At 42.7% G+C, this 14,572-nt stretch overlaps 1 protein-coding gene across 2 annotated transcripts; it reads left to right on the plus strand.

Annotated features, from left to right (window-relative positions):
- The first annotated feature begins 1,221 nt into the window (after window positions 1–1,221).
- Window positions 1,222–12,755, plus strand: ACOD1 (aconitate decarboxylase 1). 2 transcript variants are annotated; one of them, XM_032099990.1, is made up of 5 exons: window positions 1,222–1,306; window positions 6,603–6,764; window positions 7,869–7,958; window positions 9,958–10,163; window positions 10,703–12,755. In XM_032099990.1, the coding sequence occupies exons 2-5, from the start codon at window positions 6,687–6,689 to the stop codon at window positions 11,655–11,657; spliced, it is 1,329 nt and encodes a 442-aa protein (XP_031955881.1). In that variant the 5' UTR covers window positions 1,222–1,306; window positions 6,603–6,686; the 3' UTR covers window positions 11,658–12,755. The 2 variants fall into 2 exon arrangements, with proteins under 2 accessions (XP_031955881.1, XP_031955880.1); XM_032099989.1 differs by lacking the exon at window positions 1,222–1,306 and adding an exon at window positions 5,047–5,156.
- Window positions 12,756–14,572: the final 1,817 nt, after the last annotated feature.

The following is a 14,572-nucleotide window of genomic DNA, read 5'->3' on the forward strand; positions in this document are numbered from 1 at the left end:
AGAAGTAGTTATGGAAACTGCAGGTACACAAAACCTATGTGATCTCCCACACCCACTGCTATTATTCATACTGGAGATCATTGGGAGAGACTTGAGATGTTAATGCTTAATGGCTCAAACATTTGGCCATTTGCAGAGGCAGCAGGGTGCTTTGCTGGGGGAGGGTTTGCACCCACTGAGGGGAGGAGATGAGTTTCTGGGTGTGTGGTGGCAAAACCTCTAATCCGAATTAGACAGAGTGGGTGAACACCCACCACCAGAGATTCTGGGGTTTCAGACAGGTAAGATAGAAGGTCGATAAGAAGCAGGCCCTGCAGAGGTGGGATGGTGCTTTTTATCATGCCAATTGTCCTCCCTTACACTTCCCACTTGGGTGTAAAACCCCCCCACCTTGGGAAAGATCACATTCACACGTAGGCCTGAAGGTATTCATCCCTTCTGATGGGGCATAACTGGCTCAGCTACATGACATGCAGCTTTCCTATCTTAGAAGGTGTCATAAACCATCAAAGACCCCGCCCCCAAAGCACCCCAAGACTCATCCCTCAAGTCCTTCCACCGGAGAACTGCACGTGATCCACAGTGTTGCAGCAGAGCCTGAGCATGCTGCAGAAGACAGGGTAAAACTGAGTGGTGGCACTAGTAAAAGAGTTAAAAGCTGTAGCATTGGTGAGAGCTAAAATGCACGTTGGATCAACAGGAACTTCATGGAGCTGCAGTGTCTTCTCACAGTTATAGACCAGGCCTCTTCGCATTATGTGGAAATACTCACAGCACTTTTACTGGCTAGCTCGTAGTTCAATGCCTTAGAAAGCCTCGGGCAGCCTAGAGAGGTAGCACGGGCAATCCAGCATTTCAGTAGCTCTAAAAGCTGCAAAATGGCAGCTGCAAAGCTGACACCACCAGTAGAAGCAAAGAGGGAGAAATATAGCCTTTTGGCTCATGCCTTACTCCTGCAATCAGATGCTTTCAATAGAGACACAGACACACCTAAGCGGCTCGCAGAAGGGAGCTGAGCCAAAAAGGGTGGGCCCACTCTGAGCTGTCTCTTTTATTCACGAGAAGGGAAAGGCGAGAGCTGGGGGCGGACCGGGGTGACCGGCCAATCAGACACTGCTCCTGAGTCTGAGTTACTTTTGGTTTTGCCCACGCACTAGAACAAATAGGTTCAGAGCACATGGCAGGGGCAAGTCCTGACTTGTCTGACTAGTCTCAGGGAGAGGGAAGGGCGACCTAGGAGCAGGCAGCAACAGCACTACTCCATAAATGATGCTGTCTTGGATGTGGTCCTAAGCGAATATCCCAGGTATGTCTGGTGCCTCTATCTTACAGCTCATTTAAGCAAACCAGCATCTATATCACAAGTTAAAATGAACCTTGAGGTATTGCCTTTAGGAATAGCACTGCTAATTTAGGAAGGCAAGAAGGGTAGTATAATGTAGTGCACTGACCAGCACATTGACTCATAGCAACCTTCACCAGAATATGGATGGGAACTTCCAAGATTTGCTCTGGCAACTTTGAAAAAAAAACAAACAAGGGTGATAACTTCTCAGAGATTTCACTGCCATTGCCACTAGTTGTGCAAGTAAGTGAATAAGAGAACTACTGTAGGCTAGAAATTTCCAGGACAGTACATTTCATGGTGCAATCATTGCCTATTGCATTTGCTGTGTGTTATTTCTGTCTGGCTCAGTACCCACTGTTGGGGTAAATGTGGGAGGGTAGGCTTGAGGAAAAAGAGGCACAGGGGCTATAACAACAGTAGGTGCAATATTACAGGATCTGAAGAGTTATGGCTGTAGGGCTGCTAACAGGTTTTAGATCAAGCCATCTATTCCAGACAATTCACTAAGATTCTCACCTTTTTACTGTAATTAAAATATCCCACTAGAGGGAAAAAGAGCAAGTCCTGCACTTGTAAGTTGTTTTCAGACTCACAGCAACAGCAGAGTCTCTGTAACCACAGCACATTGGCACCTGTCTCCTGTTTTCTCATCTAAGCACAGGCCATGAATAAAGTTACTTTTTAAAAGCTGGCTTAGAGAAAAGGAAGCCTGGACTCCGTATTTTGTCACGTTTTTATATTTCCTTAGAACAAAAGGAGCACAAGGCTAGGGTCAAAATTGCTTTCAGTTGCAAACATACAGCTTGCAGGTGTGGGCAGAGCTTAGCGTAAAATAACAGGAGGCAAAAGAAGGGAAAAAGGAGCTTAAAAATGTGATGTCAGCAGGAGAAAATAGACTCTGTGGGGCACTGGTTTTCTAAAGCCTTGTTCTGTAATCAACACAGCTCGTTACTGTAGCTGCGTGCAATGCTGCAAGTGGCATCTGGATGAACACATTTTGTCTTTCCGCCACACTTTCTACTTAACAAATTGTCTGCCCAAATTGCTGAACCATGTGTATTGTGTCAAAGAAGAGGAAAGCAGCAGATTCCCTTTGTCAGGGTAGACAGCCTGTACCAAACTCTCAGTCACTGATTTTCAACCTTCTTCTGTTTAGACCCCTAGGAATTCTGCTGTGGAGGTACAGGACTTTGTATAGATGCCTCTTCCCCCTGCAGTGATAATCATATTGCTTTCTTTTCCCTTACAGTCTACAGCGTACACCTGAGTCTGAGGTCTGCAGAGCACAGTTTGGAAATTGATTTCCCAAGCAAATGTACAGTTCCACTTCTTTCTTTTCTTAACAAAAAGTCACTTTCTCGTAATAGTTCAGTCCTTAAATAGTACTAATGTTATTGTTGCAATGCATGGGACAGTCCCTCCTGCAGTCAAGATCACAGAAAGAAGTGACCATGTATCTGAGATCAGCTAGCAGCACGTGACTGCACATCACATTGCAAGGCACATCACAAGTTCTCTTTCCCATCCAGATTCACTCTGGAGTGTCATCATGGGATTAAGGCAGCAGGACCTCTATCTCACTTGAGGAGGAGAAAGAAATGAGAAACAGAATGGGGTTATAAATGTAATCTCAAAGGTAATGGAAAAAGAGGATGGACTTTTGGGTTTGAATATCTTTTATTTAATATGTAATTTTTTTGTGGTTGCCCAGGGAGGCTGTGGAGCCTCTGTGCTCAGAAATATTCAGAACCTAACTGGACACAGCCTGCTCTGGATGGCCTTGTTAGAGGTTGGACAAGATGGTCCTTCCAACTGCAGCCACTCTGTGATTCTGTGGTTCTGAAATATAAATATTTTCTTGCAGTTTTCTGAAGAGAAGAATGAGCTGAAGGAACAAAAGTGAAAGTTAATAAAATCTTTCCCTTTTTCAGCCCAATAGCATTAACTTCTATTAACATTTCTACCACTGCCAACCTTGTCAACATGAGCAATCCCATTATGTGGGCCAGATTTTATCAGCTCCAAAGGTAATTCTACATCCAGGCTACCGCTCAGGTTTCCCTCAGTGTGGAAATATGGGGGGCAAGGAAGAAGCACTGATGCACATTCTGGTTCTCTCTCCCTGTGGGGTCAGGATTTGGCAAAGCACATGTCACCCAGGAACTAGGACATGTTTTATGCAGATGCAAGTTATACCTGCATGGGTGAGGAAACTGTGGCATACTCATAGAGACATGGGTGGGAATAAGTTCAGTAGCCATGCTGATCAGCAGCTCATATTTAAAAGAAAGACAGGACAAGGGTTTAAATGGAGCTTTCACATCATGCAGGTTAGCCTGCGCAAAATCATATATGTGTTTGTAGGGCCTCAGGCTCTTTGGCTGTATCTGTGAACTGACTCATCACCACTTCTATCATTTAGGGTTCTTTGTTACCCAGTGCAATTTTCAGCATCAAGTTAAGCACCAGAAGATGACACCCAAAAGCAGAACTGTCTAAAAGCACAGGCAAAATAGGCAAATGTCTGGGTTAGAGCTTGCTGGGGAACAGTTGATTCCCTCTTCTCTCACGTTACGTGTCCGTGCCCTCCCAAAATTTCACAGAATACTGCTAGCCCTACTCCTCTCTCCCTCTGCTTGTGCTGTGAGATTTAATTTTGCATTTCCAAGGGAATGAAACTCATTTATGCCTGACTGCTGAGAATCACTGAGCTAGCTCTGGAGACAGGCTGGACCAGCTCAGAAATGGGTCTGCTCAGCATCAGGGCTGGCCCAAGGAGGACTATGTATCCAGGGGCAGGAGAGGGGGAAGGACACAGCCTGAAACAGGACCTTTCAGTAGTGGTTAGAACCACTCAAATCGATGTTTAGCGTTACCTCCTGACCCATGCTGTTATCTGCCTGGAAGCACTCAGGAATTACATAAGGCTTTACAAAAATTTTGGAGGTATTCTCAGTAAAGGGCTGACGTTCCTAGATTAAGTTTTAGGCAGTACTTTTCATGGAAGTGCAGGTCTGCAAAGCCAAGATTTGATACTTTGTTCCCTAATCCAGGTGATTCCCATACTTCAGACATCATTACTTAATTCAGAATTAATCAGTGGCCCCTAGTCATGCTCCTGTGGGGTCTGCTCCCTTCCTGATGGGATAGGCAGGGATTTCTCATTCCCTATCTATCACTAACACACAGTGATTCATGCTTTTAAAACACTTCTAAGTGCCAAGAACTGTCTTAATCCAATTTATGGTCTGAAATTCTTATGAAGATGAAATTCTACATTTCCCAAGGCTAAATTGTATGTGTTAGAGATGAGACATATAGCAAAAGAAGAAAAAACCAAAACAAATTAACAACAGGTTGTTTAAGCTAAAAAAAACCTTTGCCATCCTGTAGTCTAGCACTGGACTTTCCCAACCAGTAGAGCTATCCATGGATTACCGTGGTTCCACACACCTCTCCATGCTACCAGATGTAAGACACTTGAATCAGTTTCTATCTGGTAATGAAGTATTGCATGTATTAATTTACACAACATATAAACATGACTGGCTAAGTCCTATCACATGTGTCCCAGAGGTTTATTGTACAATTAGTCAGAGGAAAGTTGAAAGTGAAGCAAAAAGAACATTTACAGGCAGGAGAGGAAATGGGCAGGACAAGATGCACAAGTAAAAAAGGCGTAACCCCTTCCCCACCTCAGACAGACACATATAAACAGTGAGAGAGTGAGTTCCCCTGCTCACTGGCCACCACTCATTTGCTGCCTCTCTCTGGGACCTTGCATCACCCCTGCAAGATGTGGGCAAAGGTACTGTCTTCTTTCTTTGCACTGTAAGATGCGATTCTCTGTTTAAGCTTTCATATCCTCATTCCGTATGTCTCAGTAGGTGCCCATCACACCACAGGATATGTGATTCACCTGCTTTAAACTGCTTGTAACTGCTTCTTCAAGATAATCTTAATGCTTCACTACGAGTGTGAGTGAGAACTGGGTTGTAATGATGGGTACAATTCTGGTCACCATTGCTAGGGAAAGAGGAATCCAGTGTGAACAAAGTAATGAAAATTTACGAGCATAGTAGGGGTGAGTCCATATTGTAAAGGAGAGAACAGTTTGGTTTCTTTAACTCAGAAAAATGAAGGACAAAAGGAAATACCACCACTCTGCGTGGATATGTGCAGGGGAGTAAAGGAAGGGGAAGGAAGAGGAGAAAGGTAAGGAGATAATTTCCAAAGAGAGAGAAGATAAATATTCACTACTGCCAGTGTAAAAAAGAAAGTGTGTGTATAGACTGGTGGCAAATAATATGTACCTCTACAGCAGGACATTTCTAATGGTCCAGAAAGGGAAGTTTTAGATTATTTTCTAATAGAGATACTAACAACAGTTCACAGCCAAGAAGCAGGTTGAATTTGCATAATGGGTCATTGCTCAATAGGAGAGGAAAATAAATATATAAAATAGCCAGAGCAGCAGGATCCAGGAACAAGGAGCCACTGCTTTTCAAAGAGGCAAGACCTTGTCTTGGAGAAAATCTGGGACTCCAGCTGAGAGTGAATTCAATGGGAGCTGGGAGCTATGAGCAATATGTGAAAGGTAGGGCTGACAACTCCTGTCTCCCACTGAGCTCCAAGCTCAGCAAGATTTGGGATAGTAAGGCTGCTAATCAGGGAGATTAAATCTTGCCTTCTTGTGTGGTAGTGGGTACACTGGCTTGAAATGCTACTCTCCCACTGATTTCAATACCAATAAGCAGGTGCTATGGGAAAGATGGTTTTACTTCTATTTGGGGGGGGGTGTCTGTGTGTGTGTGTGTCACACACACACACCTCCCAAATAGAAGTAAAAACATAGTCATTAGAGATGGAGATGGAGATGAAATGGGGATAAGATAGAGACAGAGATGACAGAGATAATCTTGCATAGTTACAGCACCTGCAGTGCATACTCTCAAGGACTCAGGGAGAAAGCAGAAGAAATACAGAACAGAAAAGGATAATGATAAAAGCATAAATAAAATATAAATAACACAGTGACATTTCTGGGAATAAAAAGAGGAAGAATTCAAACCTTGGTTTTGCTGATGCAATTCATGTAAGCAGGGGCAGAAATGGCCAGCAAGCTAGTCAGAAACCCAAAAATGAAAGAAAAAAAAGAGGAAAGGAAAAAAAGAGGAAAGAAAAAGTTTAAAATAGTGTTTCCTTTAAATATAGAGAAATATCTACTTCTTTTTCTTTATTTTTCCCTTCCCAGACAGTTACAGGAAATTTTGCCAAGGTGATTCATGGTTTGAATGCAAATCAGTTGACAGATCAAGTAATTCAGAGAAGTAAGCGAATGATTCTGGATACTCTTGGAGTGGGGCTTCTGGGTACCAGCACCGAGGTCTGCCAAAAAGTGACACAGTACAGCAAGGTAAGGTGTCTGCTATTCATAGCACACCCTAAGGTTTAGCTTTAAGCAAACAAGGGAAAACTTAGGCTATGAAAAGGAAATTTTGCCATGGTGAAATTCTTTTGTGGATGGAAAGAAAGAAATGGTGTTCTTCCCACTGGAGACAGTGAAACTTCAGTGCTCAAGTTACTTTCCACTCTGGATGGGCAGAAGCCTATGTATCAGCCTGTATGCTAAGATCCCCCTCTACAAACACAGTCAGCTAAGAACCCCTTCCTTTCTTTCACCTATGATATTTTATTAAAAGCATCAGCAAAGTAAACATCACTTATCACCAGCCTTTCAAATCAAGGAACTGTTAAAGAGATGGGGAGTTAGCAGTGGGTTACTTGCAGTCCATAAAACATAATTGTTGTCTGAGGTGCATTAGCCATGCTTCTCCTCTAGTCTTGCTCTCCTCATGCTAGCAGAGTAATTGGCCCTGAAAAGAAGCCTTCCCAACACAGGAGTGCATCAATGAAGAGGAGTTTATCCCACTGTTTTTTCATTCAGCTCTGCCTAGTGGGACTTGTGCTCCAGAGCTCTGTGTGCCAGTAAGTCTCTTCCCACAGGGAATTCCCCTTTCCAAGCCATGGTAGTTCATGCTGTTTTATTCAGTTTGCAGCACCAGGAGGCCATCTATCATTTACTCAGGGTCTTACTAAAACACTGGAAACAAAACCGTTTAACAAGACGTCTTCCCCAACAAGATGATGGCAGTCCTGTCATCGTTTAGGTCAGACTTGATGACCTCAGAGGTTTTTTCCAACCCGGTTGATTCTGTGATTCTGAGGGACTTGTCAGTGGGTAGTGAGAAGGGGCATCAGTAGCCAGAGGTTGTGTGAAGTATGAGTGGCCAGATGGATGGTGTTGGTCTGCCTCCGAGCTCTGTTTGGGTGGAACAGGACATAAGAAAACAGGAAACTGAGTTTCTTTTCATACTTTCTGAAGGAACACTGTTTTTCTCATAAAAGGGAACAGTTAGGTCCCGAGAGGGCATGGTCTGCTCTCAGTTACATCAGAGATGCAATGCACATTTATCCTTAGGTTCAGGACTTTGAATTAATTGATGTCAATTTGTTTCAGATCTACAGCTCAGATTTATCCAGTACCATCTGGGGCCACTTGGATTTCCGACTGCCTCCTCTGTATGCAGCTTTTGTGAATGGAGTGGCTGTAAGGGATGCTCTTTTATTTGCTCTTTAATCATACAAATTGATGCCATTCTTGCTCTATAGAGAACAGAATGTTCCAAAAATCTTAGCTTATTCTGACGCCTGCTACAAAACTTTCCTAGACTATTCTCCTAATGTGCTTCAACTTCCTTCTAGTGAGATTAAATTTAAGGTATGATATATGTGTGATCCAAACTCAACAGCATCCCTTACCTTTAATGTGGGACCTGGGGCTGTTGTCAAATGTCAGAACTCTACGGTTTACAAGCTGGTAACCTTGTAGCAAGGTTACAACCTTGCTGTAGCCGCTTAAAAAGACACACTCTAGCTCTACCTCATTTCACTGGGATCCGAATTTCATGCCAATTGGCAAAGTACAGCTACAGAAAAACCCGGACAGATGCACATATAGATACATACACATATAATATCACAAGGCAACTTAATCTTCAGTTATCCAGTTTCCAAAAGCCAGTTATAAATTTTGGACACTCAGTTTGTCATTAAAGCAGTAACTGACTCCCCAGACATTTGTCTAAATTCAGATTGAGGCTGAAACCATTTGAAATTGAAAGATGCACAAGAGGTGGGGTAGACAAATTTGGCAATTATGCAAAATTAGGGAAGATGACCAACCAAAGAAATAGTAATATTAAGCCTATTTAAATTAGTGTGACAACAATATCAGAGGTCCAATTTAACAGCTCATTTCCAATGTAGAGAAAATTACCTTGGAAATGAGATCTGGTACCTCTCAGCTCCTGGCAGCCCTTGTGATATTCAGATCTGGCTGTTAGCATATATATGATCATTTCAGTTTACATCTTGGTCACAGGTCAATTTTAAGCACTTACTGAAGACACCAGAAACACAGCTTACAGGGTACTGGGCACAAATTTCCTTATCCTGCACTGCAAGGCATCTTCCCACATGGCATCAAAGTTTTTCAAGGCAGAGGCTGGGTTTTCTTCTATCTGTTTAGAAACAGTCCTCAGAAATGCACAATCGCAGTATTACAGGGCAAAACCTGACCAGCTTGCTCCAAAGTAAGACATGAGTGAACAGATGTGAAAGCTTAGTTTTTGAGGTGTTATTATGCTACATAAAAAATGCTGTCCCTGATGCTCTCAGGTCCCTGGGGGATCTCAAAACTTTGTGAGGGGAAGGAATGTGTCTGATAAGCAGTTCATTACAGACACTGACTGCACTGTTGGGGACCATCAGCTACCAGATCAGCAGCCATATGCCAAGCTGGGAACACCTAAAATCTTCCTGAGCAGCTGGGCTCTGGGCATGAGAAAGAGAAGGCACCACTTGGGATAGTCTCTTGAGCCAAGCAGCTCATTCCACATTAAGACTGTAGCTTTCTCCTAAGTCCCAGCACTCCAGGGAGTCTGGTTCCTTGTGTAACAGGTCTTGTTTCAGTATGCTGAAAATTCAGGCTAAGGCCTCCTGTACATTTGCAGGCTTGTGCCTGTTGCCTGTGAATGGTTGCACCAGAGAAGTAGCTCTGATGATATAAATTTCATTTAGCAGTATTTAACTGCTATAGTTTTATGATGCAAGTCCTAATAGCAGCATCACTTGCAGCACCAGGGAAGTAATTTCATTATGTTTATATTTCATTATGTTTTGGAGAAAGTGAAAATTCACTGTTCACATGGTGGACCTGGAACATCTGATTTAATTATACCAGTCTAATTAAAGCAGCAAAAGCCAACTGCAGAAAAAAGGAATCAGTGTCACACTGGTTTCAGGCTGGTACAACTTGGATTAGAATTATACTCCTTTGAGGTAAGATCTCTGCTGCATTGCCACTTCTCAGGCAGCCATGTTGGGAGTAAAGGTCTTTAAAAGACTTCTGAATTTTTTGCTTTCTAAGGAAGATTTAGTTCTTCTGTACTTTTTTATACCAGTTACAGTAGTTTCATTTGACTGAGGCAATCTTGTCAAGTCAGAGTTTATTTCTAACAACAGATCAATGCTTTTCTTTCCATTAGGTGCACTCAATGGACTTCGATGACACCTGGCATCCAGCCACACACCCATCCGGGGCTGTGCTCTCCGCAGTGATTGCACTCTCAGAGGCCTTTCCTCAGAAGAAAAAAATCTCTGGTCTTGATCTGCTCTTAGCTTTCAATGTGGGAATTGAAGTGCAAGGCAGGTTGCTGCACTTCTCCAGAGAAGCCAAGAATATTCCAAAAAGGTACATAGAAATGTTTAAAGTAGAGAGTTGAGTGGAAGTGGTTTTTAATCAGTGTTAATATACATAATTAAATGTCAGTTAAAATACAGGGCTGTTTATCTGAAAATTTAGGGAAGGTTCATTTTACATGTAAATACACTTGACTCCTAACTCTTGAGCTAATAGATTTCTTTGTGAAAGCATTGATCAATTCACAGTAAGGAGATGATCTCCCTACTTTGAATTTTTATAGATCTATAATAATATATAAATTTAAATAATAATAAATATAACTTTATATGTGACTATAAATTTGCTTTGAACTATGAGCAGCTCTAATGTTTCAGTTGCCTTCTTGGGAAGACCTACTGCAAGCAGTACTATTCCAGTTTAACTTTTCCTGGGGAAAAGTGACAACTCTCAGTTGGCCCACACGTGAATGCTGAATGTGTGTTTCTTTATGGCCCAATCCATTTTCCATGGCAATAAATGAAAAGCTTTTGTATATAGTGAATTTGAGGTTTTGTAATCTGGTAATGAAGATACTTTTGTTTTCTCAGGTTTCACCCACCAGCTGTGGTTGGTACAATGGGGAGTGCAGCAGCTTGTGCTAAACTGTTAGCTCTTGACCAGCTGGAATGTAAAAATGCCTTGGCTATTGCTGCCTCCTATGCAGGTGCCCCACTGGCTAATGCAGCAACCCAGATAAAGCCCCTCCACGTTGGGAATGCTGCCAAGCACGGATTGGAAGCAGCTTGCTTAGCTTTACAGGGTCTTGAAGGAAACAAACAGATCTTGGACATGGAGTCAGGGATGGGTGCCTTTTATACAGATTACAACCCACAGACTCTGCCAACCTTGCAGTCCTACCCCTGGCTCTTGGACCAGCAAGATGTGGCCATCAAACGCTTTCCTGCTCATCTTGCAACACACTGGGTGGCTGATGCAGCATCTTCTGTTAGGAGGAAGCTTGTGGAGAGCAGTGAGAACTTGCTCCCCCTTGATAAAATTGAGAAAGTCATTCTCAAAGTCCCTGAGGTCAAATATGTGAACAGACCTAGCCCAGCCTCAGAGCATGAAGCACGACACTCCTTCCAGTTTGTTGCGTGCTCTGCTTTGCTGGACGGCAGCATGTCAGTCCAGTCCTTCTCCACTGAGAATGTTCACCGGCCAGCCTTGCAGGAGCTCCTCTGCAAAACACAGCTGGAGCACCCTCCTGACAACACCCCCAGCTTTGACAGCCTTTACTGCGAAGTGAGCATCATACTTGAGGATGGCAACATGATCAGCGACCGCTGCACTACCTTCTACGGGCACTGGAGGAAACCTCTGAAAAAGGAGGACTTGGAGGAAAAGTTTCAATCCAATGCCCTTGGCATTCTGCCTGCTGAAGCTGTGGAAGGCATTGTAGAGACCGTGTACAACCTGGAAAAAGTAGAGGACTGCTCTGTGTTAAGTACATTCCTATCAGGACAGTCAGCTAGAGCGCTTCCAGAGAAGCTGCGCTTCCTTTGAATGTTCCAGCCAACAGCTACCTGCTCTTCACAAAGCCAATGCAAATTCAGGACAAACTCTACTTAGTGACTCAAGCACTTTTAAATAAGACTCCTATAACACAAGAACCATATTCAGTCCAATATTGTGGATTTTAACTAACTAAATAATTTGGTGATTATGTGCCCAGCTTAGTCAGGCTGAACAGAAGATCCTCTGCTGGCACAACCAACTTCAGCTGTCTTTGGACCTCTAGAGGCAGAGCACTCACTGCTTGCGCATGGCACAAAAATCTCCCTGCTCTACTGCCAAAAATCTGTGTGCTGTTGCTCCTAAATAACTCCATACAGGAAATCCAAATTCTGGAAGAGTATGGAAGTGCTGTGTCATGAAAATCATCACAGTTAGAAGTACAGAGAACAAGAGCCGTTATATATTTATTTCTGTAGATTTATTTCTACAATCTCCTTGAAGAGGGCACCTGTTACATATGAGCGTTGACATTTGTGCTAAAATAAACACAGCCCAGGTAGAGAGTGGTAGCACTTGATACCCTTGCAGCGAGTCATGGCATCGTTGCAGCGATCGCTCTTGCACTGAGGGCAGCAAAGGCCTGGGCCCAGCCTGCTCACACGAGTGCTGAGCGTGAGGGACAGCTGCACCCTCCTCTCATAAAGGCATTCTTTCCAGTTCCACCTCTTGGCTTCTGTGTGGTATAGGTCTGTTCCCGTTTTATTCCCGCCCCCGTTACAGGAGACACTGAGCAAGTGGTGTCGGTTTAGGTTACTTCAGGCCCAGCAGAGTGTGGGCTACACTACACTGGGCAGGAGTGACAGAGACCTGCGAACACCAGAGCACTTCTTATGCCAGACAACTCAGTGTCCACAGGGAACCTTGATAATGAATTCTGGGAATTTTTTGCTCCTCTAATACAAAGCCTTGCTAGACTGAGCTTCTAAGAGAAGCTGCCAACTCTTTGTTCAGCTTTGTAAGATCAAAGCATGTACTCTAACACATATAAAATTATCTTCCTCAGGGCACTAACTGATGTATGCAAAAAAAAAATCACGAAATAAAGCTAATTCATTTCACTAAATAAATCTGAAATTACTTCTTTTATTAGAGCAAAACGTGTATCTTTTCCACATACAATGCATTCATTTGTGCTGGATCTTGGTTTATAAAGTTGGTTTACCTAGGGGCTCTGCAAAAAATTCAGAAGTCCATTAGTAATACTTGCTTAAAGACTTGCAAGGGGAAAAAAGAACCCAAATAACCACATTCTTTTATTTTTCCCTTCTGATTAGAAATCAGAATTGCTCACCTATACTGAAGGTAATCAGACTCATTTACAGCTACTTCATTACAGCTGGGTAACAGCAAATGTGAATTACTGATAACCTTTAGTGATGTGATAAAACCCCATTGCCCATTCAGTCTTTTTAAGACTGAATACATTTGGATTCATTAAAAAAAAAAAAGAACCCCCCCATCACCTTCAACATATGGCTTCTATTTTTAAAGAGAAATAAATAGGTTAAATTCAGCAGTAACCATCGGATGTATTAAATATTAAAAAACACTCCACCACACCAAACAAACCAGGAACTGTGAAGTTTAGCAGTTGCATTATTTTATTAATTCACTCAAAGGAAGCTAAATGTTTATGCTTAGCTACACTGATTTCCTTGGAGAAGTCTGTACACTTCTAGTCAGGCAAGCTTCAGGACTTCTTGTACCATTGTTCCAATTCCATCAAAGATTTCATGCAGAGGAGCCTTGCACATGAAAGCACAGGTAGTAACTATTTTATTGGCTTTATCCACATGGGATTCATTTACATTTTTGCAAATGTGCTTACATCCAAGCTCTGCTATAGCAGATGCCGTTTCAGCATCAGGAAATCTGTAAATAAAAAGACTTTAATTAATGTAAAGCGATGACACAGCCATAAAATTCTGCATACATAACTTGAATGAGAGAACTACAATAATATCTACATGACTCTTTAGCTGATGATGACAAGGGAGTTAAAGAGGCTGCTACTATCAGATTTTCCTATTCCCTATGGACACATCAAGTGATCTAATACCTCTGAAAACAAGGTCTGAAATGCGGAGCCCCAATATGTCAGAAGGTGAAATAGTTTTTAACAATCTTTTGTTACGTTTGGAAGATGATACGAAGTGCAGCTATAACTGATCCTCAAAAGTTTGAGGGAAGCCAGCTGAACTTGCCACCTTTTCCAACACCACCATGTAAGGTGTTCCTCTGGGATTCTGTAGAGATTTTGATTTCTTCTTTTCCCTTCTGATAAGGGAGGAACAGATGCAATCCCTCACTACTGCTGCTGACAAATTTAATTCAGAAGTTTTATTGGGAGTTGACAGTTCTTGAAGCAGTACTGACTTCTGCTAGGCCCTGTTCTCATCTCCCTCCCCCTAAAGTGGCCCCAAACCACTACCACCAGAAAAACTTTATTAAAAATTCCTGAGCAGACAAAAGCCCAGAGACACAATCTAAACAGCCACTCATATTACCACAGGGCACCAAGTCTTTGAATGCCAGCTGGCCAAATGCCTGCTCTTCATTTACACGTTTGCAAGATAAATCATGGCCTTCAAAGGCATTGGGTAAGCAAATGCTGGATCTTGCTTAGGATGGGCTGCAATCTGTCACTCAACTGCCATGAATGGAATGGGAAAAAATAACTTGATATCCCTGGTCGCTAGTGTGTCTGTGCAGCTATGATGGTACAAACATCCCCTGTTCTGTCCCTTTTAGGACTGATGGATGCTACATCCCGTGACTTGTGAGCCCTCACACTGCACAATAAAGGTGGCTCAAAGAATGATAGTTTAGGCCAGAGGTGAGGACACCTAGAGCTTTCACTGTTAATTGTAATGTGTCTGTAAATGTTATCACAGAACATCTGA

This window comes from Corvus moneduloides, chromosome 2 (genome assembly GCF_009650955.1).
Source record: "Corvus moneduloides isolate bCorMon1 chromosome 2, bCorMon1.pri, whole genome shotgun sequence".
Classification (NCBI taxonomy): domain Eukaryota; kingdom Metazoa; phylum Chordata; class Aves; order Passeriformes; family Corvidae; genus Corvus; species Corvus moneduloides.